Source organism: Stigmatopora argus, chromosome 14 (genome assembly GCF_051989625.1).
Source record: "Stigmatopora argus isolate UIUO_Sarg chromosome 14, RoL_Sarg_1.0, whole genome shotgun sequence".
Taxonomy (NCBI): domain Eukaryota; kingdom Metazoa; phylum Chordata; class Actinopteri; order Syngnathiformes; family Syngnathidae; genus Stigmatopora; species Stigmatopora argus.
In genome coordinates this window covers 9,713,300-9,741,282 of record NC_135400.1, presented here as the reverse complement: position 1 = coordinate 9,741,282, position 27,983 = coordinate 9,713,300, and the positions used below count along the sequence as shown (strand labels likewise).

At 33.6% G+C, this 27,983-nt stretch overlaps 2 protein-coding genes and 2 long non-coding RNA genes across 6 annotated transcripts in view; 2 read left to right on the top strand and 2 right to left on the bottom strand.

The window, feature by feature from the left end:
• Window positions 1–964: 964 nt before the first annotated feature.
• Window positions 965–10,821, top strand: LOC144088638 (zinc finger protein 281-like). 2 transcript variants are annotated; one of them, XM_077619163.1, is made up of 7 exons: window positions 965–1,137; window positions 3,083–3,495; window positions 5,428–5,529; window positions 6,197–6,320; window positions 6,396–6,479; window positions 6,558–6,676; window positions 7,672–10,821. In XM_077619163.1, the coding sequence occupies exons 2-7, from the start codon at window positions 3,130–3,132 to the stop codon at window positions 8,944–8,946; spliced, it is 2,070 nt and encodes a 689-aa protein (XP_077475289.1). In that variant the 5' UTR covers window positions 965–1,137; window positions 3,083–3,129; the 3' UTR covers window positions 8,947–10,821. The 2 variants fall into 2 exon arrangements, with proteins under 2 accessions (XP_077475289.1, XP_077475288.1); XM_077619162.1 differs by having other exon boundaries at window positions 5,425–5,529.
• A 910-nt stretch (window positions 10,822–11,731) lies between these two features.
• On the top strand, window positions 11,732–15,872 carry LOC144088658 (uncharacterized). The gene is made up of 5 exons (XR_013304915.1): window positions 11,732–11,957; window positions 14,016–14,084; window positions 14,253–14,353; window positions 14,419–14,544; window positions 15,530–15,872. It is a non-coding gene; the product is annotated as an uncharacterized LOC144088658 (long non-coding RNA).
• Window positions 14,221–14,682, bottom strand: LOC144088659 (uncharacterized). Its single transcript, XR_013304916.1, has 2 exons — window positions 14,425–14,682; window positions 14,221–14,339 (listed from the first exon to the last, which is right to left on the bottom strand). It is a non-coding gene; the product is annotated as an uncharacterized LOC144088659 (long non-coding RNA).
• The window catches only part of asic2 (acid-sensing (proton-gated) ion channel 2), a 162,236-nt gene continuing 149,477 nt past the window's right edge, over window positions 15,225–27,983 (bottom strand). For both annotated transcript variants that reach the window (XR_013304912.1, XR_013304913.1), the window contains exons 16-18: window positions 15,693–15,799; window positions 15,549–15,622; window positions 15,225–15,447 (exon numbers count right to left, since the gene is read on the bottom strand). The gene's annotated coding sequence lies outside the window, so the exon portion shown is untranslated. The remainder of the gene's footprint in view (window positions 15,448–15,548; window positions 15,623–15,692; window positions 15,800–27,983) is intronic.

The following is a 27,983-nucleotide window of genomic DNA, read 5'->3' as shown; positions in this document are numbered from 1 at the left end:
GGCGATAGTGTTTCATTGGTTTGTTATTCTATATCTGGGAGTGTATAATAAATGGTGTTTATGCTTACTACTTATACCCCTTAATCCTCCAGCAAACCAACTTCAACCACATCTTGTATATAATTTTAAATTCTCTCCATACCCACACAATCACATCCAGACTGGCTTCCTGCCATTATGTGGTTTTATCCAAAATCTAGCTCGTCATAGCCTTGCATTCTTGTACTTATGAACACATTACGACTACTATTACTACTACACTTTTCAGTTGTCATGTGAAGGCAGTAAGCCATTTTTCCCCCCGCTTCACTTTGCATCATCTCAACCTTCCATCAGCCACTTCCATGTCCTGACAGACATGACATTCCTCCATAATCTCAACTGGGTCTCAATTCATCTGCACATCTACAGTCAAAAATCAAATATTCTACCTATGCAAAGTGTAAAAATAGAGGCAAAATAGGATCAAATTTGATCTTAATCTTGTCTACACCTACAGGAAGCACGGCATGCACGACCAATTAATTAAAATAATCTGTTTGAAATTAATGGATTCAAATTACAGCTTCCTTTCAAATATCTTTGATATTAGCTTGCATTTAAAAAGTCTACACACCCTAAAACCCAGGGCCTTTTTGGTAATATTAAAAAAAAAGTGAGCTAAAGACAAAAAACCCACAAAATCTAATAATTATTTTGATAGATTTTCAGAAAAATGAGAATATATTTTTAAAATAAAATATCCATCTTTTGCAAATGTAGGTCACTGCCTCTGATATTGTTTTGGCCACAAATGAAGACCTTGTTGACCTTAACGAAACACCTTCTTGTCCATTCAATGACATTTTTAGATGTTCGTACGAGTAAAACAAATATTGGAGTGAAAATCTTCACAATAGACGGGGCTTTAAATTATTATAGTATCATCGAAAATGAAATGTAAGATTGTGATCAGGCGTGCGCGTTTGTTTGCGGTCGCGCGTATCCGACCCACAATCCCCCGCGCGCAACCAAGATGGAAGAACCCAGCAGCTGCGGGAGAACAATGTTTTGCCTTTAAAAATTTGGGGGCAAAAACGGAACGCCGAGATCCGAAGACGCTGGCTCCGGGGTGCAGCTTGTGGGGGCCAAGCGCCGGTAAGAAACGCTGTTCGCGATTGTTAAAAAGTCCGGTTTGAATTGCTTCCGTGCCCGAAAGTTGGAACTTCTCGTGCGGGACAGACAACAAAAGCCCCCCGCCTCCGACGCCGCCGCTAGGTTAGCATTGCTAAGCTAATGGGACCGAGCATCATTGTTCGCTCGGGACTTTTGTTGTGGGTCATGCCCGTGTTGGTTGCTGCATCACCTCGTACGCTCGATCCGGTGTCCGCTGGAACCGACGAGTCACTGGCTTGCACCAAATAAGTAAATATATGCATGATCCATTATGATTAAAAGAAAAGAATTATTTTTAAACTCGTCGCTGCTCGTTCACCCTTGGTTATTTGTTCCTGAGCGTCCTCCAAAATCTTTCGAATCTATGTGTAATAATACTCAAGTCAAACTTGATTTATTAATATTTCATGCACTTTGGTTGTTTTGCTGAGATTTCTTGAGGTTTTGCGATTTGAGCGCCTTGGCGATCTTAATAATGCGGCGTTTAAATGCGCGGTCACATTAATTATTGTCCGCATCACAAAGAGCGAAGACAACGATGGAGGCCCCTGCGAAATGGTTAGCATAATGCTTAGCCTTGGAGTTGGATTGTTTTTGCAGATGTGTCTGTACAATCCCTTTTTATTTAAGAATTCTAAATCATGAGGTAATAAATGTGTGAACTGAGTCATTTCTACAAAGTGTTGAATCTTGAGTCAGCCAAGATATTGCAAACTGTGGCTTGGGGGTCCAAATTGGGTCCCAAATGAGCTTTATTATTAACTCAATGGCTGGTATAGACAGTGATGGATGTCCAATCCTTTTGAAGTGGGAGGGATGGCGTCGCCCTCAAAGTTCAAAGAAATCGGATGCAAAATCAAATCTTAATTTTGCTTCTAGTTATAGTTTCTTTTAATAGCTTGAGATCCTTACTGCACATTTTATTCAGTGTGCTTGATATTTGTATATGTGTGTATGTATGTGTATGTTTGTGTGTACTTGTATGTACGTATATATGTTTGTGTGTACTTGTATGTACATGTATATGTTTGTGTGTACTTGTATGTACGTGTATATGTTTGTGTGTACTTGTATGTACGTGTATATGTTTGTGTGTACTTGTATGTACGTGTATATATTTGTGTGTACTTGTATGTACGTGTATATGTTTGTGTGTATGTGTATATGTTTGTGTGTACGTTTAAATGTGTATATGTTTATGAATATGTATGTTTGTATTTTAGGGACATTAATTAATGAATGGTTATGGCAATCAAAATTTCATTTGATAGGGATTAAACACTTCCCTCAGTGAACTTGTTATTTACTATTGAAATACAATTATTATTGAAATTTCCATTTAGCGCCATTGATTTTTATTTGTACACAATCAATAGCAGCATGTCGCCCCACTATTTTCATGTATGTATTGCGTGTAATCACACCAGCACTCATTGGCATATATAATCCACATGCAAATAGGATGACTGGATCAGACACAAACCGTCGCGCAGATTAACGTTCGATGGGAAACGGTGAATAACTCAGCGCCCCGCCAGACAGGAAGCTCTTGGGTTTGTCCCCGTGCCAGACTGCAGCCCTTTTGTTGACCCACAAATCATCACGTTTAATCCGGCTGAAGCCTCTTTTCCACCGAGATCCTGCAAACTGCAGCATCAGTAAAGAGCAGGCGTTATCTAGCCTACGCTTAACCAAAAAAATGTAATTTGATATCATCTGATCGTGCCGCATTTTGTGCACGCCACAAACTTAGAAAAGTCTCTTCTAAAATATTGTGGCGTCAAATCACAGCCAGGGGACGAAGTTCCAAAATCAATAATGGGGACTTAAAAGCGCATTAAAATAAGGAGCAGAATTAATACTTTTTGAGCTTTTTAATGTTTATCGCAATGTTCAAAATGCCCTGTTTTTTTTTCTCTCTCGGCAGCATGACACTGACTGGCGCGCCGTAGTTTTGATCTCCTGCCCGCCACCATGAGCCTCATTCAAGACAAGTTAGGCAACGACTTCTTGCGCCCAAACGGAGGCATGGACGCCAACTTTGGCGCGGGCATGATCATGTTCAGCCATTTGCCGCCCGTCACCAGCTTCACCCGCCTCCACTCCGTCGGGCCCCAGGAGATGATCTTGAAGAAGGAGCGGGACTCGCCCGACTGCAGCGACGGTCTGCCGGGAGGGGGCGACTACGTCCACGCCCTGGGTATCAAGCAGGAGAAGATGTCCGAGCACGATTACCGTCTGCCGCTGTACCCGGGGGGGCTGGCCAAGAGCAACGAACTACTGGAGGTCACTGTCAGTAACAACCAGAGCCTGCTGGTGCACGAAGTCAACATGGCCAACGTGAGTACCGCTTTTGGTCTTTCCGATTAATGCAGGGGGGTTACGTGCCAAATAATTCAATGTTCCCAATGCTGATATTTATTTTTCACTTCCGATCCGATGTTTTTCAAGATATGTTAAGGCCACCCGATGCCCATATTTTTTAGACCAGTAAAAATAATAGGAAAATAATGTAACCAGTAAATGACAAATCACATTTGATCTATCAAAGTCAGCCCTCTTGGTACCTTCTCAGGAAATGATGTTACTATGATTATTTTCTCGCATATACGCCGTATTTGTCGCAAAAAAAATTGACTGAATCGAGCTTATCAGCTTATAGATCAGCTTATATGCGCACAAATTAGACGAAACTGCAAGGTGACAAAGAGGAAACGCAATAACGCAAGACAATGCGGCCGATATAGTCATTTATTTCAAAATAGAGAAAAGATAAACAGATAAAACGCTAAAAAATGTATTTTGACATCTATGAATAAAATTCAAGAAGGAAAAAAAACACATCTTTCATAAAACGCGAAAAAAATCACTTGTGCCTGCCATTGCTCGCTCAGGGCGCCGGCATCTTACCTAGGGATGACAAACGAGACCGCTGCGAACACACTTCCTGGTTGTACTGCTCAAGTGACGTCCTTAAAATGTCTATGTGCAGGCAACAACCTTTTGGAATGTGCAATCCAGCAGACGATCCTTTCGATTCATATAGAATCTCAGAAATACCACGTGCGATGATTTTTCTTCAGATTTTCCTTTCAAAGTAACATATTTGTACTCCCTATTAAAACCATGAATATGGAGGTGAAAATTGGGAATCAAGGGGCGTCTTATACGAGAGAAATTGTAAAATTCAACGATTTTAAGGCAAGCTTATATGCGAGAAAATACAGTAGTTTCTAAAGAGAACAGAAATATGTTCTAGACATGGCCTTGATTTTTTAAAAATTCCTTTAAACATCATTGTCTTTAACTCATTGCCTGCCATGGACAATGAGAGATCCGATTCACTTACACTGTGTTTCCGTGATCATTCGCTGCCAGACTCTCTGTCAGTCAAAATGGATTGGACGCTGTCAATGAGTTAAATGGGCGCCCTATAAAGGCTTAAGTAGTCAAAATGGCCAATTTACTGATTGCTCGCCATGCAAAATATAGATGAGGTCCAAAAGCCTCTCATTATTCCCCCCCGCATGGGTGTGTGACGTCATGGCGGCAAGTGAATGAAAACGTCTTGCCTTGGACGCAGCTGTCTTATGGGCACTCGCACTTAATTCCAGACGTCTTTTGTGCTCGTTCAAACACAAGCACACACTCGTGACAATGTGGGCAGCATCCCAAGGTTAAGCTAATATGAACTGCTGTCTGGGTTTCTGCTTTCTGGATGATGCTTCCTCACTAGGAATAAATGATTTCTCTTGTTTTGAGAGTTCATTTTGCCATGTGATGATTGACTTCAGTAACGCATTCAAACTGTTTGAATGTACACAGATGTTTTAATGCTGTGTTGATTCAAATGGACTCAAAAAGCATTCGCGCTGAATTGTAGGTCACAAATCCACAGGAGGGCTGTAAATTTAGGCCGTTGTCGAGTTAACGCGACCATACAAAGCATCAAATGCGTTTCATATTTTTTTTTGCTTCTTCAATTGTCCTCAATCAATCGTTTATTGTAATGTGAAATGTATTTTTAAAGCAAGATGTTTTCCAAATTTATTTAGTTCATATATTGGACACAATTAAAATGCCTTTTTTTGTTTAGATAATCTTTATTCTTTTAAATGACTGTAAATCTTAATGTTTTTGACAATTTTACACGTCCATTTTTTTTCTTGATCCACACTTTTTTTTTTTAATCATTGCATGGAACCCTTGAATGAAACAATATGATTTATGTGCCGCTGGCTTTCACGCCGTCCTCCTTTGTCTTCCCAGCAGCTGCCGAGTCAGTTAGGAAAGGACCCCGCGGGGAGGAAAGGTCGCAGGTCAAATGGTGACGGACAAGAGAGCCGGCCGAGGAAGAAGCGGAGCGAGGCAAAGGTTTGACACACTAAGGATGAAAATAAAAACAAGAATTAAATGGGGTGGGGGGTGATGCTTGTACATAAAATGTCACAAACGCATCGAGTCGTGTTAAAGGCACAATAATGCAGCTGCTTTTAGTATGTTTTGAGGTTTTTGGTGTTCAATTAGCCCTTTATGGAGAACTCGTATAAATAGGATGAAATGAAATTAGAACATTTTATTAATTGATTAAAATTAATGTGTTAAAAAATTAGTCCACGTAGGTGGACATTACGTTTAACTCTTGTACGCTACACCTGTATACCAAATGTTAATAATTTGCAATGCATGAGCCAAAATGTGATGTTTATTTTTATTATCAGTATTAGTATTGATTTAGGAGGGTTTAAAATCCAAATAGTTTTGTCTTGACCGATAATGTGCATTGGGGAAATTTTTCCAAAAGTACTTGGTCTCTTTAACCACTGAGTAACGTCACCTTAAATTAGAATAAATTACGGCGTCTGTGTCCAAAGGTAAATATTATCTAAATATTATCTTAATATAAATGTCTCATTAGGCCTTATTTGCTCAACTTTTCAATTTCTGAAATGACCACCCAAAAAATCAGAATTAGATCAGTTAAAAAAAATGCATTACTCTCTAAATTCAAGTCTGATGATTGTGTCAATTTTGTATTTAGTCTATGATGATGGATGGCGATGGAAGCTGCATGTCACCTGACAACAAACCTCACATCTGCGAGCACTGCAGCGCTGCCTTTAGAAGCTCCTATCACCTGCGCCGACACGTCCTCATTCACACGGGTAAGATTGACAGCTAACATCTTGACTGTTAGCTTCACGATTGGGTCAACCAGTCACTCTGCTTATCCTTTGCAGGCGAGCGACCGTTCCGATGCAGTCAGTGTAGCATGAGCTTTATTCAGAAGTATCTCCTTCAGCGACATGAGAAAATCCACAGCGGTGAGTCCGTTTTATGCATCGATAATATCGTGCCTTGTAATCCCTGTCTAAATTTGACTGTCTTTTTTTAAATGGCAGGAGAGAAGCCTTTCAGTTGTGACCAGTGCAACATGCGTTTTATTCAGAAGTACCACATGGAGCGACACAAGCGCACGCACAGTGGAGAGAAGCCCTACAGATGTGAAAACTGCCAACAAGTCAGTCCTTTTAATTGTCGTCGTTGGGGCTACAGAATTGATGAAACTAAGTCAAATGGAATACCGTATTAACTCGCATATAAGCTGCATTTGTCGTACAAAAAAAGGATGACTGAATCCAGGGTACGGCTTATATGCGCATAAAAAGGCGGCAATGGGGTAATTTATTTCAAAGTAGAGAAAAGATAAACAGATAAAACTATTGGCGAATTAGCTTAGCGTTACGGTGTTCGTTGAAGTAATGCCCCTCAAGAGAAGGCGCAATCTATCTCATGGTTTATTGAAATGAACTCGGATAGGCAGACTCAGCGAAACTACAGACCCAAGTATGGAAGAGAGCCATCATCATGTCCGTCAATCTGTGCATGGCAGAAGAAATTTATGGAGATGGGGACAGTGTTAAATAAAGGGAGAAGTGGGCGACCAAGAACATCATCTTTACACGATGGATGTTCTTAGTCGCCCACTCCTTCCTTTAACACTGTCCCGGTCGGTCTCCATACATTTCTTGTGCCATGCACGAATTGACGGACCTGATGAGGATCTCTTCCATACTTAGTTCTGTAGTTTCGCTGAGTCTGCCTATCTGGTTTTGTTTCAATAAACCCTGGACACATTGCGCCTTCTCTTGAGGGATAGCCATTTTGTAGGGGTTCAGTCAACATCACCTTTTTCACAAACAGAATCCCTGAAACACACAAATGCAGTGTAATTAAAACAAAACGTTAATCATTTAATACAATACAATAAATCTGAATAAAATATCTAATCAATTGCAATGTGCTTCAGTATGTCAGAAATACCACGTGTGATGATTTTTCTTAAGATTTTCCCTTCAAAGTAACACATTTGTACTCCCTACTAAAACCATGAATATGGAGATGAAAATTGGGAATCAGGAGGCGGCTTATACGCGAGTAACTACAGTAACAATAATGTGCATGCATGGAAGGTATTATTTTGGAGGCTGTAACTAACCAGTTTTCGGTCCTCAGTTTTTTTCCAGGACGGACCGACTGCTCAAGCACAAGCGGACGTGTGGCGACGCCTTGAGGAAAGTTCTGGACCCCAGCATGCTGGACATGGCTTGCCCGGACATGGGCGGCTACGGAATCACTCAGGGAAGCGGGAGGAAAAAAGGCAGGTCCAAAAAACCCGGAGAAGGAGGGGTCCGAAAGAAAAGGAAGGGGGACGGCGTCTCGAGAGTACCTCCCATTTCGGCCTCTGTCAGCGGAGCCTACAGCGTCCACGAGTACTCGCTGGAGAATCAAACGGTGTCGTCGTCCACTGAGCCGGGCCCCAGTATGCAGCACCACGGTCGCGGCGCCAAGACGGCGGTAAAAAAAGCTCACCGGAAAGGCCCGGAAAAAGGCACAAAAGTGGAATCCTTGGAGCACCACCTGGATCAAGGCCTCATGCAAACAAACGGCGACCGCTTGGGCAACAACTACGACGACGCCATGCAGTTCCTGAAAAAGCGGCGCTACCTCCATAACGTCACGTCGTCGACGACGGGGAGCGAATACGACCTGCTCTCCTCCTCCCCGCACCCGTCCGTCATCCAGATGACGGACGCCGACTCGGGCTTGGACAAATCGGGCATCCCCGACGAGGTGCTCCAGAGCCTGCTGGAGCACTACTCCCACAAGCCCGACGCCTCGCACCCCCACGAAATCCCTTTCGACCTGGGCGACCAGCACGCCGAAGAACTGCAGCCGGCCTCGGCCCAAGACCTGGTCGCCGGCGCCAGTCCGCCCGGCGACAAGGGCCTCCTGATGAACGAGTACTCACGTTTCCTTCTGCAAGCTCTGGAGCGCACCAGCCACAGCGCAGGCTTCCCCCTGGGTGTCCCGTCTTCAGGACCCTTCCTCTACTCCGAGTGCGGCTTCGGGGCCCCGGGGGCGGCCGACTCTTCGCCTCAGCATGCCTTCCACCTCCTGGAGTCTGCCCAGCACCATCAGTTGACTCCTTCGCAGGAGCTCAACGCCTCCTCCACCCCGCCGTCGTCCTACCAGATGGGCTCGGCGGACCCCGGCTGCCACAAAGAGGCGGCGCCCGTCAAGAACGGCGCCATATTCCCGCCGCCCCTCTCCAAAGTCGCCCCTTACCAGATAGAAAACTTTGCGCAGGCTTTCGGCTCACAGTTCAAGTCCGAAGAGCGGATAAGGACGCCCGTGTCCGACTTCTCAGGGTACAGCAGCTTGCTGGCCGACATCGGCGAGCCGGCGAGCTCCGTCTCCAAAACGGCGACCAGCCAAAGCTACAGATGAGACCACGCCTCAAAGTTAAGACCTATTTTATTTTTTATCATTTTTTTATTATTATTCTAATGCCGTGCTTGTGCCCGCTCCTCTTTTCCACCAGACAATTTCATGTATAAATGACATTTTTTTAAATTATGGAATACAACCGTGACAGTGCTTTTTAAGTAAGTGTAGTATTATTTTTAGGATTATATGAATATGAATGGTCTCCACCAGCCGACTGACTTATTGTGAAATAATAACGGTGGCAGGGAATAATAGCCCAGGATTGAAAATGCAAAAAAACAAAAAACAAAGTATTACTCAGGTAACCGAAAGTTGCTGACATGCTGAATGAGTGTGAACACTGAAAACACTTTCTCCTTGGCAATATAGAGATTATGATGTCTTTTCTTGACCATGCTTAGAGACGAACTGTCCATATATATTTATAGAAATATATATATTATGATACAGATTTAATCACGGTGGCCATCAAGGAAGAACGAGGGTATAATAAATGTTCTTGCTATTTTTTTAAGAACTAAAGTGATTGGTTTTTTCTTTGACCAGTAGAGGTTGCTATTGGACAGCAATGGAAAAAGCCTTGTACCCCTTAATGCCCTCCTCTTCCTCTTCATTTCCCCTCTACCAAGCAGTATATGGGCCACACTTACCACAATATTATAAGCAAATTTTCTTTCTTTAAAAAAAAACAAAAACTCTTTAGTGTTACTTTTACTTGTTATCGTAAAATCTACATCTGGTCCAAATTGTTCCGTTATTTTTCATATTGTAAAACAGTACATTTTGTATTCATCTTAACCTTGTACAAATGAGATTGTTTTTTATTTGCAAATTTCAGGATTCTCATCAAAAATTTCTATTTGATTTAACTACATTTTAATTTTAACTATTCATGTTAAATTACAGCTGCTATCAATATTTGTTGAAATTAAGATATTTTCTCAAATAGTCCAATGTTTTTCCTCCCCATTTAATATCCTCTAAATTTACAACTTAACAATTAATCATTTTTGTAAATTACTTTTTTTTTTTTTTTACCAAAAAAATTCTTCAAGTAGTAACTTATTTACACACGTTTATACCAAATTTCTATTTTTTTGGTTTTGGTTGGTGTGGCCCTTATACTCTGGTCGTCTTACAAGAAATCCAATAAGCACTTTGAGCCGTTTTGCATTAAGTCAAACTTTTTTTGTTTTGAATATTTTGATCGATGCTTTGGTTCTAATATTTGGGAGGGTTTAAACACGGGATTTTTTTTTTCTGATTCTGTGGGAGGGTTTAGGTCAAGGTGGTTTGGGGTGAAACTTTTAATTGGGATAATGTAAATGTCTTTGCGACCCTGATGTGTTTTAGTTAGTGTCCAATTTCTCAACGGATGATTTGGTGTTTGTAATCCAGTCACGCTACCAGGCACCAAAGCTATAACGCTATAAATGGAAACAAAGAATGTGTATGGCTTTTTGATTATTCCTGGTAGACAAATTGGCTTGTTTAGTAAATGTTAGGCGTCAATTCTTTGTATTTGTATTTATACTTTTCTTGGTTAATTGTAAAGTCTTCCATTGATGACATCAGATGAGAATTTGCCTCGTTTACCTCATATCTTGTATCAAATATATCTTAAGAGATGGAGGGGTGGTCTAGTACATCTCTTAATCTCTTATTGTTTACAAGCCTTCATTTGAACACTATTGAAAAGAAGTGGCCCTTTGTAAATGTTTATTTTACAACCAAATGTCATTGCTGATTATGCCACCCATGTTTTTATTTTTTAATTATTTAAGGTTATTGTGACTCTCTTCATTAAAACTTGGCCTGTCCAAATGAATTTGAAAATGAATAGGGAGAACAATAAAATCTGTCATGGAGTCTTGAGTAGTGAATTTTTCTCTGCATACTTTTACTTATAATCTTTACATCTATAAAGATTGAAATGCAATTGGGAGTTATTTTAAATATGACCACTAAAGCATAAGTTACACAAGTTATGTATTTAAAATGGCACATACCTCAATAAATTGCAGATGGGGACTTTTTGTTCCTTTTCATTCTTGGTAATCTGGTCACAATGAAGGCAAGCATCCGTTAAAGTGCGACCCTAAAAGCAGAAAGTTGGAGTCATTTCACCACTTTTAAAGTATAAAAAGTCTCTGAATTCTTTTGACAACTTTGTTATGCTGTTGCTAATAAATCAGTATCAATGAGATCATGCATACAGAAGAGTAATAACACACAAAATTATGATTAAAGTGGTGGTAGAGGTAGTGTCAACGCCACAGTGACGCTCCTATCAGTGCGTTCGGGACTCCGTTCTCTCACCAGTGATTTTCATATTTGACCTCACAGGTTAGTGGAAAGCCATATGCACCTATGGAAAGAGCCACACATGGCTCCTGAGCCATAGGTTCCCTACCCCTGCTCTACACCATTTATTGAAGGGAAAAATGATTCCCAACCGGGATTTGAACCCCAACTGCCCACATGGCAATCAGGCGAGTGAACCTCTACAGTCTACACCATGAAATAGCCACACTTAACGTAGCCATTTCTGGAAAGCCTTGACAACACACAGTCGTCTCTATTTAAAAGAAAAATGTCTTAGTCTATTTTGGATAGAAAATGGTTTATCCACCTTAATATTGCACAACCTGGAAAAAGTGGTGTGATATAAAGGCGTAGCATCCCATAAGACTAGGCTTTCATTTCAAACTATTATATTAAAAAAAAGAAAAAAAGTCGAGGGCGTTCCCTGAATTGACGTCACATTGGTGAGCCGGAAGTGAAACGGACCGGAAAAGACAATGGAAAAAAAGGGTTTTCGTTGACCTGCATGCTTAGTTTTGTTTGTAAACGTCTTTTCAGGTTTTTAATCGCATGATCTAAACGGCCTAATTTGGGTCAGCTCCATCCAAGACACGTTTGTTAACGGACATGAACAGAAGTCCAACAACAACAGAAGTTGTTGTTTTTTACGTTGGCTGATTTTTGTGTACTCGACGCATGCCGAAAAGGTAAGCAATGCTCCCATTTTCTCCATTGGAAGCTTCTATCAAGATATACTAGTTCCACTTGCAGTCATAATATCTCCAAATCGAATTGCGTTTAGTGTTTTTTAATCGTTTCAAAGATTGCACAAGGACAGAAAAGAAGACGACTCAATAATGACTTTTCCAATTCGAAATTCCTTTATAGACCATTTGTCATAAAACGAAAATCCTAATTGTGGAAAGACACTTTCTCCAGTAATATTGGTGATATCTGACGACTTGATTTATTTATTTATTGTAATGACCATGTATAGTAAGGCGGTTTTTTTCTTAAAAACGACCATGTATAGTCAGGCGTTTTTTAATAAAAACGAACATGTATAGAAAGGCTTTTTTTTTAATACAAAAAGACCATGAATAGTAAGGCTTTTTTCTTAAAAAAACGACCATGTATAGTAAGGCTATTTTGAATAAAAACGACCTTGTATAGTAAGACTTTATTTCTTTAAAAAACGACATAGTATAGTAAGGCTTTTTTTTCTTAAAAAACGACATAGTATAGTAAGGCTTTTTTTGTATAAAAAAATGACACAATGTATAACAAGGCTTTATTTATAAAAAACGACATAGTATAGTCAGGCTTTTTTCTTTAAAAACGACATAGTATAGTAAGGCTTTTTTCTTAAAAAAAAACGACATAGTGTATGTAGTAAGGCTTTTTTCTTTAAAAAACGACATAGATTAGTAGGGCTTTTTTCTTAAAAAAACAACAGTATAAAAACGACATAGTATAGTAAGGCTTTTTTCGTTAAAAAAAAAGACATAGTATAGTAAGGCTTTTTTTTTAAAGCGACATAGTATAGTAAGGCTTTTTTTCTTAAAAAACGACATAGTATAGTAAGGCTTTTTTCTTTTAAAAAACGACATAGTATAGTAAGGCTTTTTTTGTATAAAAAATGACACAATGTATAACAAGGCTTTATTTATTAAAAAACGACATAGTATAGTAAGGCTTTTTTCTTTAAACAACGACATAGTATAGTAAGGCTTTTTTCTTTAAAAACAACATAGTATAGTAAGGCTTTTTTCTTTAAAAACGACAGTGTAGTAAGGCTTTTTTCTTTAAAAAATGACATAGATTAGTAAGGCATTTTTTCTTAAAAAAACGACATAGTATAGTAAGGCTTTTTTCTTTTAAAAAATGACAGTATAAAAACGACATAGTATAGTAAGACGTTTTTCTTTAAAAAACGACCATGTATAGTCAGGCGTTTTTCTTAAAAAAAGCGACCATGTATAGTAAGGCTTTTTTGAATAAAAACGACCATGTATAGAAAGGCTTTTTTTTAAATACAAAAAGACCATGAATAGTAAGGCTTTTTTCTTAAAAAACGACCATGTATAGTAAGGCTATTTTGAATAAAAACGACCTTGTATAGTAAGACTTTATTTCTGTAAAAAACGACATAGTATAGTAAGGCTTTTTTTCTTAAAAACGACATAGTATAGTAAGGCTTTTTTCTTTAAAAAACGACATAGTGTAGTAAGGCTTTTTTCTTAAAAAAACGACAGATTAGTAAGGCTTTTTTCTTTAAAAAACGACTTTAGTATAGTAAGGCTTTTTTCTTTAAAAAAAAACAGTATAAAAACGACATAGTATAGTAAGGCTTTTTTCTTTTAAAAAAACGACATAGTATAGTAAGGCTTTTTTCTTTAAAAAAAACGACATAGTATAGTAAGGCTTTTTTTTAAAAAAGCGACATAGTATAGTAAGGATTTTTTCTTAAATAAACGACCATGTATAGTAAGGCTATTTTGAATAAAAACGACCTTGTATAGTAAGACTTTATTTCTTTAAAAAAAACGACACAGTATAGTAAGGCTTTTTTCGTTAAAAAAAGACATAGTATAGTAAGGCTTTTTTGTATAAAAAAATGACACGATGTATAACAAGGCTTTATTTATTAAAAAACGACATATAATAGTAAGGCTTTTTTTCTTAAAAAACGACATAGTATAGTAAGGCTTTTTTCTTAAACGACCATGTATAGTAAGGCGTTTTTCTTGTGGTCTCTCTGACAGGATGGAGTAGGTTTGGGACCAGCTTGCGGATGAAGCTCCGCCCCGACCGGTCACCTTCGTATTGGCTTGGTATGTGATGTCTCGCCTTGTTGCAGTGATCATAGTGCGTGTGCATAGCCACATCCCCTTACAAAAACTTTTTAGAATTTAAAAAAAAAAATCTTATAAATCAAAGTCAAGGTCACATAATAGAACAAGAGATAACTTTGCTGTCAACTTTTATTTTTATTTTTTCAGATTAGTGACAAAGGCAAAAATGGATGACTTGTGGGATGGACAGTCTTCCAACGAAAAGGTTTCCCAAACCGTGGAGAGCGAGGACACCTGAAGACAAAAAAGTAAGTTTTAAAGAGACATTCATGTTGCTGTGCAGAAAATATTTGTTTTCTTTTGTTTTTCTTAGACTCACCTGCTGATGTAGCTGATGTAGGATGTGCATGGATTGATTCCCACATCTTTCAAGTTCTCACTCTTCAGCTCAAATGGATACTTGGCCTCAATAGTAGAGCACCAACTTACCATACAAAAGGTAATTGATTAGATTCCCCGCCTCCTCCAACTTCTCACTTCAGGTCAAATAAAAACCGAGTGGGCAGGACCATACTTTTTAGGGCGGTGGCTTATACACTTAGTCAATTGAGCCGAGCGCCCTCCTACCGAAAAGATTTGGCCGCAACAGTGGAGTATGCGCCTACCGCCGAATGGATCCTGGTTCGCGTCCCGCAGACGTACTCTTGGTGCCTCTCCCCGCCTTCGGCGGGGAGAGACACCTGCGACAAAAGACTAATTACCTTTTACTAAAAAATACTTTAAAAATTAAAATTTACATTTAATCATTACATCAAAAGACATTGGCTATTAGCTAGGATTTCAAATAAGCCACCCAAAAAGTTTTATTGGACACGACCATGGTGAGTAGGGAGGTGGCTTGCACACTTAGCCAAATTACTCAAGCGCCCGCCTACCGAAAAGACTTGGCCGGTGCAAGTTTAGTGGGAGTGTGGGAAAGCCCTTTAGCGCACACAGTAGAGTACATGCCTACCACCGAGTGGAAGCTGGTTCGAACCCCGCAGACATACACTTGGTGCGACACCTGCAACAAAAGACTTAATACCTTTTACTAAAAAAACACTTTAAACATTTTACAATTTTACATTTAGGTCATTACACCAAAATGTGTTAAAATAATTAGCCTACACAATCGAAAGATACTGGCTATTTGCTTGTATTTCAAGCAAGCCATCCAAACACTTTTATTGGTCCGAAATACGTTTGCGTCACGCTGGCAACAAAACGCAATCGGCAGTCCCAATCATTTTCAACGGCTGTCACGGGGTGAGGCAAGCAGGGCTTTACTTGCCGAGTCGGCGTCGGTCGTTCGGCTGCACCCCAATCTTTTCCTCCTGCTCCTCTTCCACGTTGTCCAATGCATCTTTCATGACACAAAGACAATTATTTCTCCACACTGCCTAAGATGACAACATTTTTGTCCTACGACACTAATATCTTTACAGTGGCGACACGGTTTGCAACCTGGCATGATGAAGGCGGTGTCGACGTGCATCTGTCCTAACTGCTCCTGCGGCCAGTCAGCAAGCTCTTCCAGACTGGACATTAATGACATAAAGGTCACGTGACCAAAGTGATGATGTCGACGACGATGATAATCGGACTTACAGATCAGTGAGGATTTGCCCTCCGGCGGCGGCCGCCTGCATCTGCGGGAGCCGTCCAAAAGCATGACCATGCCATGGGTGCCAGTTTGAGAACAAGCAGTAAAAAAACTGAAAAATGATACTTGTAAATATTCTCACACTTTTGAAATAATAAAATTCTAATTAAACACGTTTACAATTATTTTTAGTGTGCATACATTTTTTTGGGACACCCTGTATAGTAAGCCTTTTTTTTTTCTTAAAAAACGACATACGTAGTATAGTAAGGCTTTTTTTTCTCTAAAAAACGACATAGTATAGTAAGGCTTTTTTTTTCTTAAAAAACGACATAGTATAGTAAGGCTTTTTTTCTTAAAAAAAAACGACATAGTATAGTAAGACTTTTCTTAAAAAAAACGACATAGTATAGTAAGGCTTTTTTTCTTAAATAACGACATAGTATAGTAAGGCTTTTTTTCTTAAAAAACGACATAGTATAGTAAGGGTTTTTTTCTTAAAAAATGACAGTATAGTAGACTTTTTTTTTAAAAAACGACATAGTATAGTAAGGCTTTTTTTCTAAAAAACAGCATAGTATAGTAAGGCTTTTTTTCTATAAAAAACGACATAGTATAGTAAGGCTTTTTGTCTTTAAAAAAACAAAATAGTATAGTAAGGCTTTTTTTCTTAAAAAACGACATAGTATAGTAAGGCTTTTTTTCTTAAAAAACGACATAGTATAGTAGACTTTTTTTTTTAAAAACGACATAGTATAGTAAGGCTTTTTTCTTAAAAAACGACATAGTATAGTAAGGCTTTTTTTCTTAAAAACGACATAGTATAGTAAGGCTTTTTTTTCTTAAAAAACGACATTGTATAGTAAGGGTTTTTTTCTTAAAAAACTACATAGTATAGTAAGGCTTTTTGTCTTTAAAAAAAACGAAATAGTATAGTAAGGCTTTTTTTCTTAAAAAAACGACATAGTGTAGTAAGGCTTTTTTTCTTAAAAAACGACATAGTATAGTAAGGCTTTTTTTTCTTAAAAAACGACACAGTATAGTAAGGCTTTTTTTCTTAAAAAACGACATAGTATAGTAAGGCTTTTTGTCTTAAAAAAAACGAAATAGTATAGTAAGGCTTTTTTTTCTTAAAAAACGACATAGTATAGTAAGACTTTTCTTAAAAAAACAACATAGTATAGTAAGGCTTTTTGTCTTTAAAAAAACGAAATAGTATAGTAAGGCTGTTTATCTTAAAAAACGACATAGTATAGTAAGACTTTTCTTAAAAAAAACAACATAGTATAGTAAGGCTTTTTTTCTTAAATAACGACATAGTATAGTAAGGTTTTTTTTCTTAAAAAATGACATAGTATAGTAGACTTTTTTTCAAAAAACGACATAGTATAGTAAGGCTTTTTTTCTAAAAAACGGCATAGTATAGTAAGGCCTTTTTTTCTATAAAAAACGACATAGTATAGTAAGGCTTTTTTTCTTAAAAAACGACATAGTATAGTAAGGCTTTTTTTCTAAAAAACGGCATAGTATAGTAAGGCTTTTTTCTATAAAAAACGACATAGTATAGTAAGGCTTTTTTTCTAAAAAACGGCATAGTATAGTAAGGCTTTTTTTCTATAAAAAAACGACATAGTATAGTAAGGCTTTTTTCTTAAAAAACGACATAGTATAGTAAGGCTTTTTTTCTTAAAAAACGACAGTATAGTAAGGCTTTTTTTCTTAAAAAACGATATAGTAAGGCTTTTTTTCTTAAAAAACGATATAGTAAGGCTTTTTTTCTTAAAAAACGATATAGTATAGTAAGGCTTTTTTTCTTAAAAAACGACATAGTATAGTTAGGCTTTTTTTCTTAAAAACGACATAGTATAGTAAGGCTTTTTTTCTTAAAAAACGACATAGTATAGTAAGGCTTTTTTCTTAAAAAACGACATAGTATAGTAAGGCTTTTTTTCTTAAAAAACGACATAGTATAGTAAGGCTTTTTTTCTTAAAAAACGACATAGTATAGTAAGGCTTTTTTTCTTAAAAACGACATAGTATAGTAAGGCTTTTTTTCTTAAAAAACGACATAGTATAGTAAGGCTTTTTTTTCATAAAAAACGAAATAGTATAGTAAGGCTTTTTTCTTAAAAAACGACATAGTATACTAAGGCTTTTTTTCTTAAAAACGACATAGTATAGTAAGGCTTTTTTTCTTAAAAAACGACATAGTATAGTAAGGCTTTTTTTCCTTAAAAAACGACAGTATAGTAAGGCTTTTTTCTTAAAAAACGACATAGTATAGTAAGGCTTTTTTTCTTAAAAAACGACATAGTATAGTAAGGCTTTTTTTCTTAAAAAACGACATAGTATAGTAAGGCTTTTTTTCTTAAAAAACGACATAGTATAGTAAGGCTTTTTTTCTAAAAAACGGCATAGTAAAGTAAGGCTTTTTTTCTATAAAAAAACGATAAAGTATAGTAAGGCTTTTTTTCTAAAAACCGGCATAGTATAGTAAGGCTTTTTTTCTATAAAAACGACATAGTATAGTAAGGCTTTTTTTCTTAAAAAAACGACATAGTATAGTAAGGCTTTTTTTCTTAAAAAAACGACATAGTATAGTAAGGCTTTTTTTCTTAAAAAACGACATAGTATAGTAAGGCTTTTTTTTCTTAAAAAACGATATAGTATAGTAAGGCTTTTTTTCTTAAAAAACGACATAGTATAGTAAGGCTTTTTTTCTTAAAAAACGACATAGTATAGTAAGGCTTTTTTCTTAAAAAACGACATATTATAGTAAGGCTTTTTTTTCTTAAAAAACGACATAGTATAGTAAGGCTTTTTTTCTTAAAAAACGATATAGTATAGTAAGGCTTTTTTTCTTAAAAAACGACATAGTATAGTAAGGCTTTTTTTCTTAAAAAAACGACATAGTATAGTAAGGCTTTTTTTCTAAAAACGGCATAGTATAGTAAGGCTTTTTTTCTATAAAAAAACGACATAGTATAGTAAGGCTTTTTTTCTAAAAAACGGCATAGTATTGTAAGGCTTTTTTTCTATAAAAAAACGACATAGTATAGTAAGGCTTTTTTCTTAAAAAACGACATAGTATAGTAAGGCTTTTTTTCTTAAAAAACGACATAGTATAGTAAGGCTTTTTTTCTTAAAAAACGACAGTATAGTAAGGCTTTTTTCTTAAAAAACGACATAGTATAGTAAGGCTTTTTTTCTTAAAAAACGACATAGTATAGTAAGGCTTTTTTTCTTAAAAAACGACATAGTATAGTAAGGCTTTTTTTTCTTAAAAAACGATATAGTATAGTAAGGCTTTTTTTCTTAAAAAACGACATAGTATAGTAAGGCTTTTTTTCTTAAAAAACGACATAGTATAGTAAGGCTTTTTTCTTAAAAAACGACATATTATAGTAAGGCTTTTTTTTCTTAAAAAACGACATAGTATAGTAAGGCTTTTTTTCTTAAAAAACGACAGTATAGTAAGGCTTTTTTCTTAAAAAACGACATAGTATAGTAAGGCTTTTTTTCTTAAAAAACGACATAGTATAGTAAGGCTTTTTTTCTTAAAAAACGACATAGTATAGTAAGGCTTTTTTTCTTAAAAAACGACATAGTATAGTAAGGCTTTTTTTCTAAAAAACGGCATAGTAAAGTAAGGCTTTTTTTCTATAAAAAAACGATAAAGTATAGTAAGGCTTTTTTTCTAAAAACCGGCATAGTATAGTAAGGCTTTTTTTCTATAAAAACGACATAGTATAGTAAGGCTTTTTTTCTTAAAAAAACGACATAGTATAGTAAGGCTTTTTTTCTTAAAAAAACGACATAGTATAGTAAGGCTTTTTTTCTTAAAAAACGACATAGTATAGTAAGGCTTTTTTTTCTTAAAAAACGATATAGTATAGTAAGGCTTTTTTTCTTAAAAAACGACATAGTATAGTAAGGCTTTTTTTCTTAAAAAACGACATAGTATAGTAAGGCTTTTTTCTTAAAAAACGACATATTATAGTAAGGCTTTTTTTTCTTAAAAAACGACATAGTATAGTAAGGCTTTTTTTCTTAAAAAACGATATAGTATAGTAAGGCTTTTTTTCTTAAAAAACGACATAGTATAGTAAGGCTTTTTTTCTTAAAAAAACGACATAGTATAGTAAGGCTTTTTTTCTAAAAACGGCATAGTATAGTAAGGCTTTTTTTCTATAAAAAAACGACATAGTATAGTAAGGCTTTTTTTCTAAAAAACGGCATAGTATTGTAAGGCTTTTTTTCTATAAAAAAACGACATAGTATAGTAAGGCTTTTTTCTTAAAAAACGACATAGTATAGTAAGGCTTTTTTTCTTAAAAAACGACATAGTATAGTAAGGCTTTTTTTCTTAAAAAACGACAGTATAGTAAGGCTTTTTTCTTAAAAAACGACATAGTATAGTAAGGCTTTTTTTCTTAAAAAACGACATAGTATAGTAAGGCTTTTTTTCTTAAAAAACGACATAGTATAGTAAGGCTTTTTTTTCTTAAAAAACGATATAGTATAGTAAGGCTTTTTTTCTTAAAAAACGACATAGTATAGTAAGGCTTTTTTTCTTAAAAAACGACATAGTATAGTAAGGCTTTTTTCTTAAAAAACGACATATTATAGTAAGGCTTTTTTTTCTTAAAAAACGACATAGTATAGTAAGGCTTTTTTTCTTAAAAAACGATATAGTATAGTAAGGCTTTTTTTCTTAAAAAACGACATAGTATAGTAAGGCTTTTTTTCTTAAAAAAACGACATAGTATAGTAAGGCTTTTTTTCTAAAAACGGCATAGTATAGTAAGGCTTTTTTTCTATAAAAAAACGACATAGTATAGTAAGGCTTTTTTTCTAAAAAACGGCATAGTATTGTAAGGCTTTTTTTCTATAAAAAAACGACATAGTATAGTAAGGCTTTTTTCTTAAAAAACGACATAGTATAGTAAGGCTTTTTTTCTTAAAAAACGACATAGTATAGTAAGGCTTTTTTTCTTAAAAAACGACAGTATAGTAAGGCTTTTTTCTTAAAAAACGACATAGTATAGTAAGGCTTTTTTTCTTAAAAAACGACATAGTATAGTAAGGCTTTTTTTCTTAAAAAATGACATAGTATAGTAAGGCTTTTTTTCTTAAAAAACGACATAGTATAGTAAGGCTTTTTTTCTTAAAAAACGACATAGTATAGTAAGGCTTTTTTTCTTAAAAAACGATATAGTATAGTAAGGCTTTTTTTCTTAAAAAACGACATAGTATAGTAAGGCTTTTTTTCTTAAAAAACGGCATAGTATAGTAAGGCTTTTTTCTTAAAAAACGACATAGTATAGTAAGGCTTTTTTTCTTAAAAAACGACATAGTATAGTAAGGCTTTTTTTCTTAAAAAAACGACATAGTATAGTAAGGCTTTTTTTCTTTAAAAAACGACATAGTATAGTAAGGCTTTTTTTCTTAAAAAACGACATAGTATAGTAAGGCTTTTTTTCTTAAAAAATGACATAGTATAGTAGACTTTTTTTTTAAAAAACGACATAGTATAGTAAGGCTTTTTTTCTAAAAAACGGAAAAGTATAGTAAGGCTTTTTTTCTATAAAAAACGACATAGTATAGTAAGGCTATTTTTCTTAAAAAAACGACATAGTATAATAAGGCTTTTTTTCTTAAAAAACGACATTGTATAGTAAGGCTTTTTTTCTTAAAAACGACATAGTATAGTAAGGCTTTTTGTCTTTAAAAAAACGAAATAGTATAGTAAGGCTTTTTTTCTAAAAACCTGCATAGTATAGTAAGGCTTTTTTTCTATAAAAACGACATAGTATAGTAAGGCTTTTTTTCTTTAAAAAAACGACATAGTATAGTAAGGCTTTTTTTCTTAAAAAACGACATAGTATAGTAAGGCTTTTTTTCTTAAAAAACGATATAGTATAGTAAGGCTTTTTTTCTTAAAAAACGACATAGTATAGTAAGGCTTTTTTTCTTAAAAAACGGCATAGTATAGTAAGGCTTTTTTCTTAAAAAACGACATAGTATAGTAAGGCTTTTTTTCTTAAAAAACGACATAGTATAGTAAGGCTTTTTTTCTTAAAAAACGACATAGTATAGTAAGGCTTTTTTTCTTAAAAAACGACATAGTATAGTAAGGCTTTTTTTCTTAAAAAACGACATAGTATAGTAAGGCTTTTTTTCTTAAAAAACGACATAGTATAGTAAGGCTTTTTTTCTAAAACACGGCATAGTATAGTAGGTTTTTTTTTCTAAAAAACGGCATAGTATAGTAAGGCTTTTTTTCTATAAAAAAGGACATAGTATAGTAAGGCTTTTTTTCTTAAAAACGACATAGTATAGTAAGGCTTTTTTCTTAAAAAATGACATAGTATAGTAGACTTTAAAAAAAAAAAAACGACATTGTATAGTAAGGCTTTTTTCTAAAAAAAACGGCATAGTACAGTAAGGCTTTTTTTCTATAAAAAACGACATAGTATAGTAAGGCTTTTTTTCTTAAAAAAACGACAGTATAGTAAGGCTTTTTTTCTTAAAAAACGACATAGTATAGTAAGGCTTTTTTTCTTAAAAAACGACAGTATAGTAAGGCTTTTTTCTTAAAAAACGACATAGTATAGTAAGGCTTTTTTTCTTAAAAAACGACATAGTATAGTAAGGCTTTTTTTCTTAAAAAACGACATAGTATAGTAAGGCTTTTTTTCTTAAAAAACGACATAGTATAGTAAGGCTTTTTTTCTAAAAAACGGCATAGTAAAGTAAGGCTTTTTTTCTATAAAAAACGACAAAGTATAGTAAGGCTTTTTTTCTAAAAACCTGCATAGTATAGTAAGGCTTTTTTTCTATAAAAACGACATAGTATAGTAAGGCTTTTTTTCTTAAAAAAAAACGACATAGTATAGTAAGGCTTTTTTTCTTAAAAAACGACATAGTATAGTAAGGCTTTTTTTCTTAAAAAACGATATAGTATAGTAAGGCTTTTTTTCTTAAAAAACGACATAGTATAGTAAGGCTTTTTTTCTTAAAAAACGGCATAGTATAGTAAGGCTTTTTTCTTAAAAAACGACATAGTATAGTAAGGCTTTTTTTCTTAAAAAACGACATAGTATAGTAAGGCTTTTTTTCTTAAAAAAACGACATAGTATAGTAAGGCTTTTTTTCTTTAAAAAACGACATAGTATAGTAAGGCTTTTTTTCTTAAATAACGACATAGTATAGTAAGGCTTTTTTTCTTAAAAAACGACATAGTATAGTAAGGCTTTTTTTCTTAAAAAATGACATAGTATAGTAAGGCTTTTTTTCTTAAAAAACGACATAGTATAGTAAGGCTTTTTTTCTTAAAAAACGACATAGTATAGTAAGGCTTTTTTTCTTAAAAAACGATATAGTATAGTAAGGCTTTTTTTCTAAAAAAACGGCATAGTATAGTAAGGCTTTTTTTCTAAAAAAACGGCATAGTATAGTAAGGCTTTTTTCTTAAAAAACGACATAGTATAGTAAGGCTTTTTTTCTTAAAAAACGACATAGTATAGTAAGGCTTTTTTTCTTAAAAAAACGACATAGTATAGTAAGGCTTTTTTTCTTTAAAAAACGACATAGTATAGTAAGGCTTTTTTTCTTAAAAAACGACATAGTATAGTAAGGCTTTTTTTCTTAAAAAATGACATAGTATAGTAGACTTTTTTTTTAAAAAACGACATAGTATAGTAAGGCTTTTTTTCTAAAAAACGGAAAAGTATAGTAAGGCTTTTTTTCTATAAAAAACGACATAGTATAGTAAGGCTATTTTTCTTAAAAAAACGACATAGTATAATAAGGCTTTTTTTCTTAAAAAACGACATTGTATAGTAAGGCTTTTTTTCTTAAAAACGACATAGTATAGTAAGGCTTTTTGTCTTTAAAAAAACGAAATAGTATAGTAAGGCTTTTTTTCTAAAAACCTGCATAGTATAGTAAGGCTTTTTTTCTATAAAAACGACATAGTATAGTAAGGCTTTTTTTCTTTAAAAAAACGACATAGTATAGTAAGGCTTTTTTTCTTAAAAAACGACATAGTATAGTAAGGCTTTTTTTCTTAAAAAACGATATAGTATAGTAAGGCTTTTTTTCTTAAAAAACGACATAGTATAGTAAGGCTTTTTTTCTTAAAAAACGGCATAGTATAGTAAGGCTTTTTTCTTAAAAAACGACATAGTATAGTAAGGCTTTTTTTCTTAAAAAACGACATAGTATAGTAAGGCTTTTTTTCTTAAAAAACGACATAGTATAGTAAGGCTTTTTTTCTTAAAAAACGACATAGTATAGTAAGGCTTTTTTTCTTAAAAAACGACATAGTATAGTAAGGCTTTTTTTCTTAAAAAACGACATAGTATAGTAAGGCTTTTTTTCTAAAACACGGCATAGTATAGTAGGTTTTTTTTTCTAAAAAACGGCATAGTATAGTAAGGCTTTTTTTCTATAAAAAAGGACATAGTATAGTAAGGCTTTTTTTCTTAAAAACGACATAGTATAGTAAGGCTTTTTTCTTAAAAAATGACATAGTATAGTAGACTTTAAAAAAAAAAAAACGACATTGTATAGTAAGGCTTTTTTCTAAAAAAAACGGCATAGTACAGTAAGGCTTTTTTTCTATAAAAAACGACATAGTATAGTAAGGCTTTTTTTCTTAAAAAAACGACAGTATAGTAAGGCTTTTTTTCTTAAAAAACGACATAGTATAGTAAGGCTTTTTTTCTTAAAAAACGACAGTATAGTAAGGCTTTTTTCTTAAAAAACGACATAGTATAGTAAGGCTTTTTTTCTTAAAAAACGACATAGTATAGTAAGGCTTTTTTTCTTAAAAAACGACATAGTATAGTAAGGCTTTTTTTCTTAAAAAACGACATAGTATAGTAAGGCTTTTTTTCTAAAAAACGGCATAGTAAAGTAAGGCTTTTTTTCTATAAAAAACGACAAAGTATAGTAAGGCTTTTTTTCTAAAAACCTGCATAGTATAGTAAGGCTTTTTTTCTATAAAAACGACATAGTATAGTAAGGCTTTTTTTCTTAAAAAAAAACGACATAGTATAGTAAGGCTTTTTTTCTTAAAAAACGACATAGTATAGTAAGGCTTTTTTTCTTAAAAAACGATATAGTATAGTAAGGCTTTTTTTCTTAAAAAACGACATAGTATAGTAAGGCTTTTTTTCTTAAAAAACGGCATAGTATAGTAAGGCTTTTTTCTTAAAAAACGACATAGTATAGTAAGGCTTTTTTTCTTAAAAAACGACATAGTATAGTAAGGCTTTTTTTCTTAAAAAAACGACATAGTATAGTAAGGCTTTTTTTCTTTAAAAAACGACATAGTATAGTAAGGCTTTTTTTCTTAAATAACGACATAGTATAGTAAGGCTTTTTTTCTTAAAAAACGACATAGTATAGTAAGGCTTTTTTTCTTAAAAAATGACATAGTATAGTAGACTTTTTTTTAAAAAAACGACATAGTATAGTAAGGCTTTTTTTCTAAAAAACGGCATAGTAAAGTAAGGCTTTTTTTCTATAAAAAACGACAAAGTATAGTAAGGCTTTTTTTCTAAAAACCTGCATAGTATAGTAAGGCTTTTTTTCTATAAAAACGACATAGTATAGTAAGGCTTTTTTTCTTTAAAAAAACGACATAGTATAGTAAGGCTTTTTGTCTTTAAAAAAACGAAATAGTATAGTAAGGCTTTTTTTCTAAAAACCTGCATAGTATAGTAAGGCTTTTTTTCTATAAAAACGACATAGTATAGTAAGGCTTTTTTTCTTTAAAAAAACGACATAGTATAGTAAGGCTTTTTTTCTTAAAAAACGACATAGTATAGTAAGGCTTTTTTTCTTAAAAAACGATATAGTATAGTAAGGCTTTTTTTCTTAAAAAACGACATAGTATAGTAAGGCTTTTTTTCTTAAAAAACGGCATAGTATAGTAAGGCTTTTTTCTTAAAAAACGACATAGTATAGTAAGGCTTTTTTTCTTAAAAAACGACATAGTATAGTAAGGCTTTTTTTCTTAAAAAACGACATAGTATAGTAAGGCTTTTTTTCTTAAAAAACGACATAGTATAGTAAGGCTTTTTTTCTTAAAAAACGATATAGTATAGTAAGGCTTTTTTTCTAAAACACGGCATAGTATAGTAGGGTTTTTTTCTTAAAAAATGACATAGTATAGTAAGGCTTTTTTTCTTAAAAACGACATAGTATAGTAAGGCTTTTTTTCTTAAATAACGACATAGTATAGTAAGGCTTTTTTTCTTAAAAAACGACATAGTATAGTAAGGCTTTTTTCTTAAAAAATGTCATAGTATAGTAGACTTTTTTTTAAAAAAAAACGACATAGTATAGTAAGGCTTTTTTTCTTAAAAACGACATAGTATAGTAAGGCTTTTTTTCTTAAAAAACGACATAGTATAGTAAGGCTTTTTTTCTTAAAAAACGACAGTATAGTAAGGCTTTTTTCTTAAAAAACGACATAGTATAGTAAGGCTTTTTTTCTTAAAAAACGACATAGTATAGTAAGGCTTTTTTTCTTACAAAACGACATAGTACAGTAAGGCTTTTTTTCTTAAAAAACGACATAGTATAGTAAGGCTTTTTTTCTAAAAAACGGCATAGTAAAGTAAGGCTTTTTTTCTATAAAAAACGACAAAGTATAGTAAGGCTTTTTTTCTAAAAACCTGCATAGTATAGTAAGGCTTTTTTTCTATAAAAACGACATAGTATAGTAAGGCTTTTTTTCTTTAAAAAACGACATAGTATAGTAAGGCTTTTTTTCTTAAAAAACGACATAGTATAGTAAGGCTTTTTTTCTTAAAAAACGATATAGTATAGTAAGGCTTTTTTTCTTAAAAAACGACATAGTATAGTAAGGCTTTTTTTCTTAAAAAACAACATAGTATAGTAAGGCTTTTTTCTTAAAAAACGACATAGTATAGTAAGGCTTTTTTTCTTAAAAAACGACATAGTATAGTAAGGCTTTTTTTCTTTAAAAAACGACATAGTATAGTAAGGCTTTTTTTCTTTAAAAAACGACATAGTATAGTAAGGCTTTTTTTCTTAAATAACGACATAGTATAGTAAGGCTTTTTTTCTTAAAAAATGACATAGTATAGTAAGGCTTTTTTTCTTAAAAAATGACATAGTATAGTAGACTTTTTTTTAAAAAAACGACATAGTATAGTAAGGCTTTTTTTCTAAAAAACGGAAAAGTATAGTAAGGCTTTTTTTCTATAAAAAACGACATAGTATAGTAAGGCTATTTTTCTTAAAAAAACGACATAGTATAGTAAGGCTTTTTTTCTTAAAAAACGACATTGTATAGTAAGGCTTTTTTTCTTAAAAACGACATAGTATAGTAAGGCTTTTTGTCTTTAAAAAAACGAAATAGTATAGTAAGGCTTTTTTTCTTAAAAAAACGACATAGTAGAGTAAGGCTTTTTATCTTAAAAAACGACATAGTATAGTAAGACTTTTCTTAAAAAAACAACATAGTATAGTAAGGCTATTTTTCTTAAAAAAACGACATAGTATAGTAAGGCTTTTTTTCTTAAAAAACGACATTGTATAGTAAGGCTTTTTTTCTTAAAAACGACATAGTATAGTAAGGCTTTTTGTCTTAAAAAAAACGAAATAGTATAGTAAGGCTTTTTTTCTTAAAAAAACGACATAGTATAGTAAGGCTTTTTATCTTAAAAAACGACATAGTATAGTAAGACTTTTCTTAAAAAAACAACATAGTATAGTAAGGCTTTTTTTTCTTAAAAACGACATAGTATAGTAAGGCTTTTTTTCTTAAATAACGACATAGTATATAGTAAGGCTTTTTTTCTTAAAAAACGACATAGTATAATAAGGCTTTTTTTCTTAAAAAACGACATAGTATAGTAAGGCTTTTTTCTTAAAAAATGACATAGTATAGTAGACTTTAAAAAAAAAAAAAAACGACATAGTATAGTAAGGCTTTTTTCTTAAAAAATGACATAGTATAGTAGACTTTAAAAAAAAAAAAAAACGACATAGTATAGTAAGGCTTTTTTTCTAAAAACGGCATAGTACAGTAAGGCTTTTTTTCTATAAAAAACGACATAGTATAGTAAGGCTTTTTTTCTTAAAAAACGACATAGTATAGTAAGGCTTTTTTTCTTAAAAAACGACATAGTATAGTAAGGCTTTTTTTCTTAAAAAACGACATAGTATAGTAAGGCTTTTTTTCTTAAAAAACGACATAGTATAGTAAGGCTTTTTTTCTTAAAAAACGACATAGTATAGTAAGGCTTTTTTTC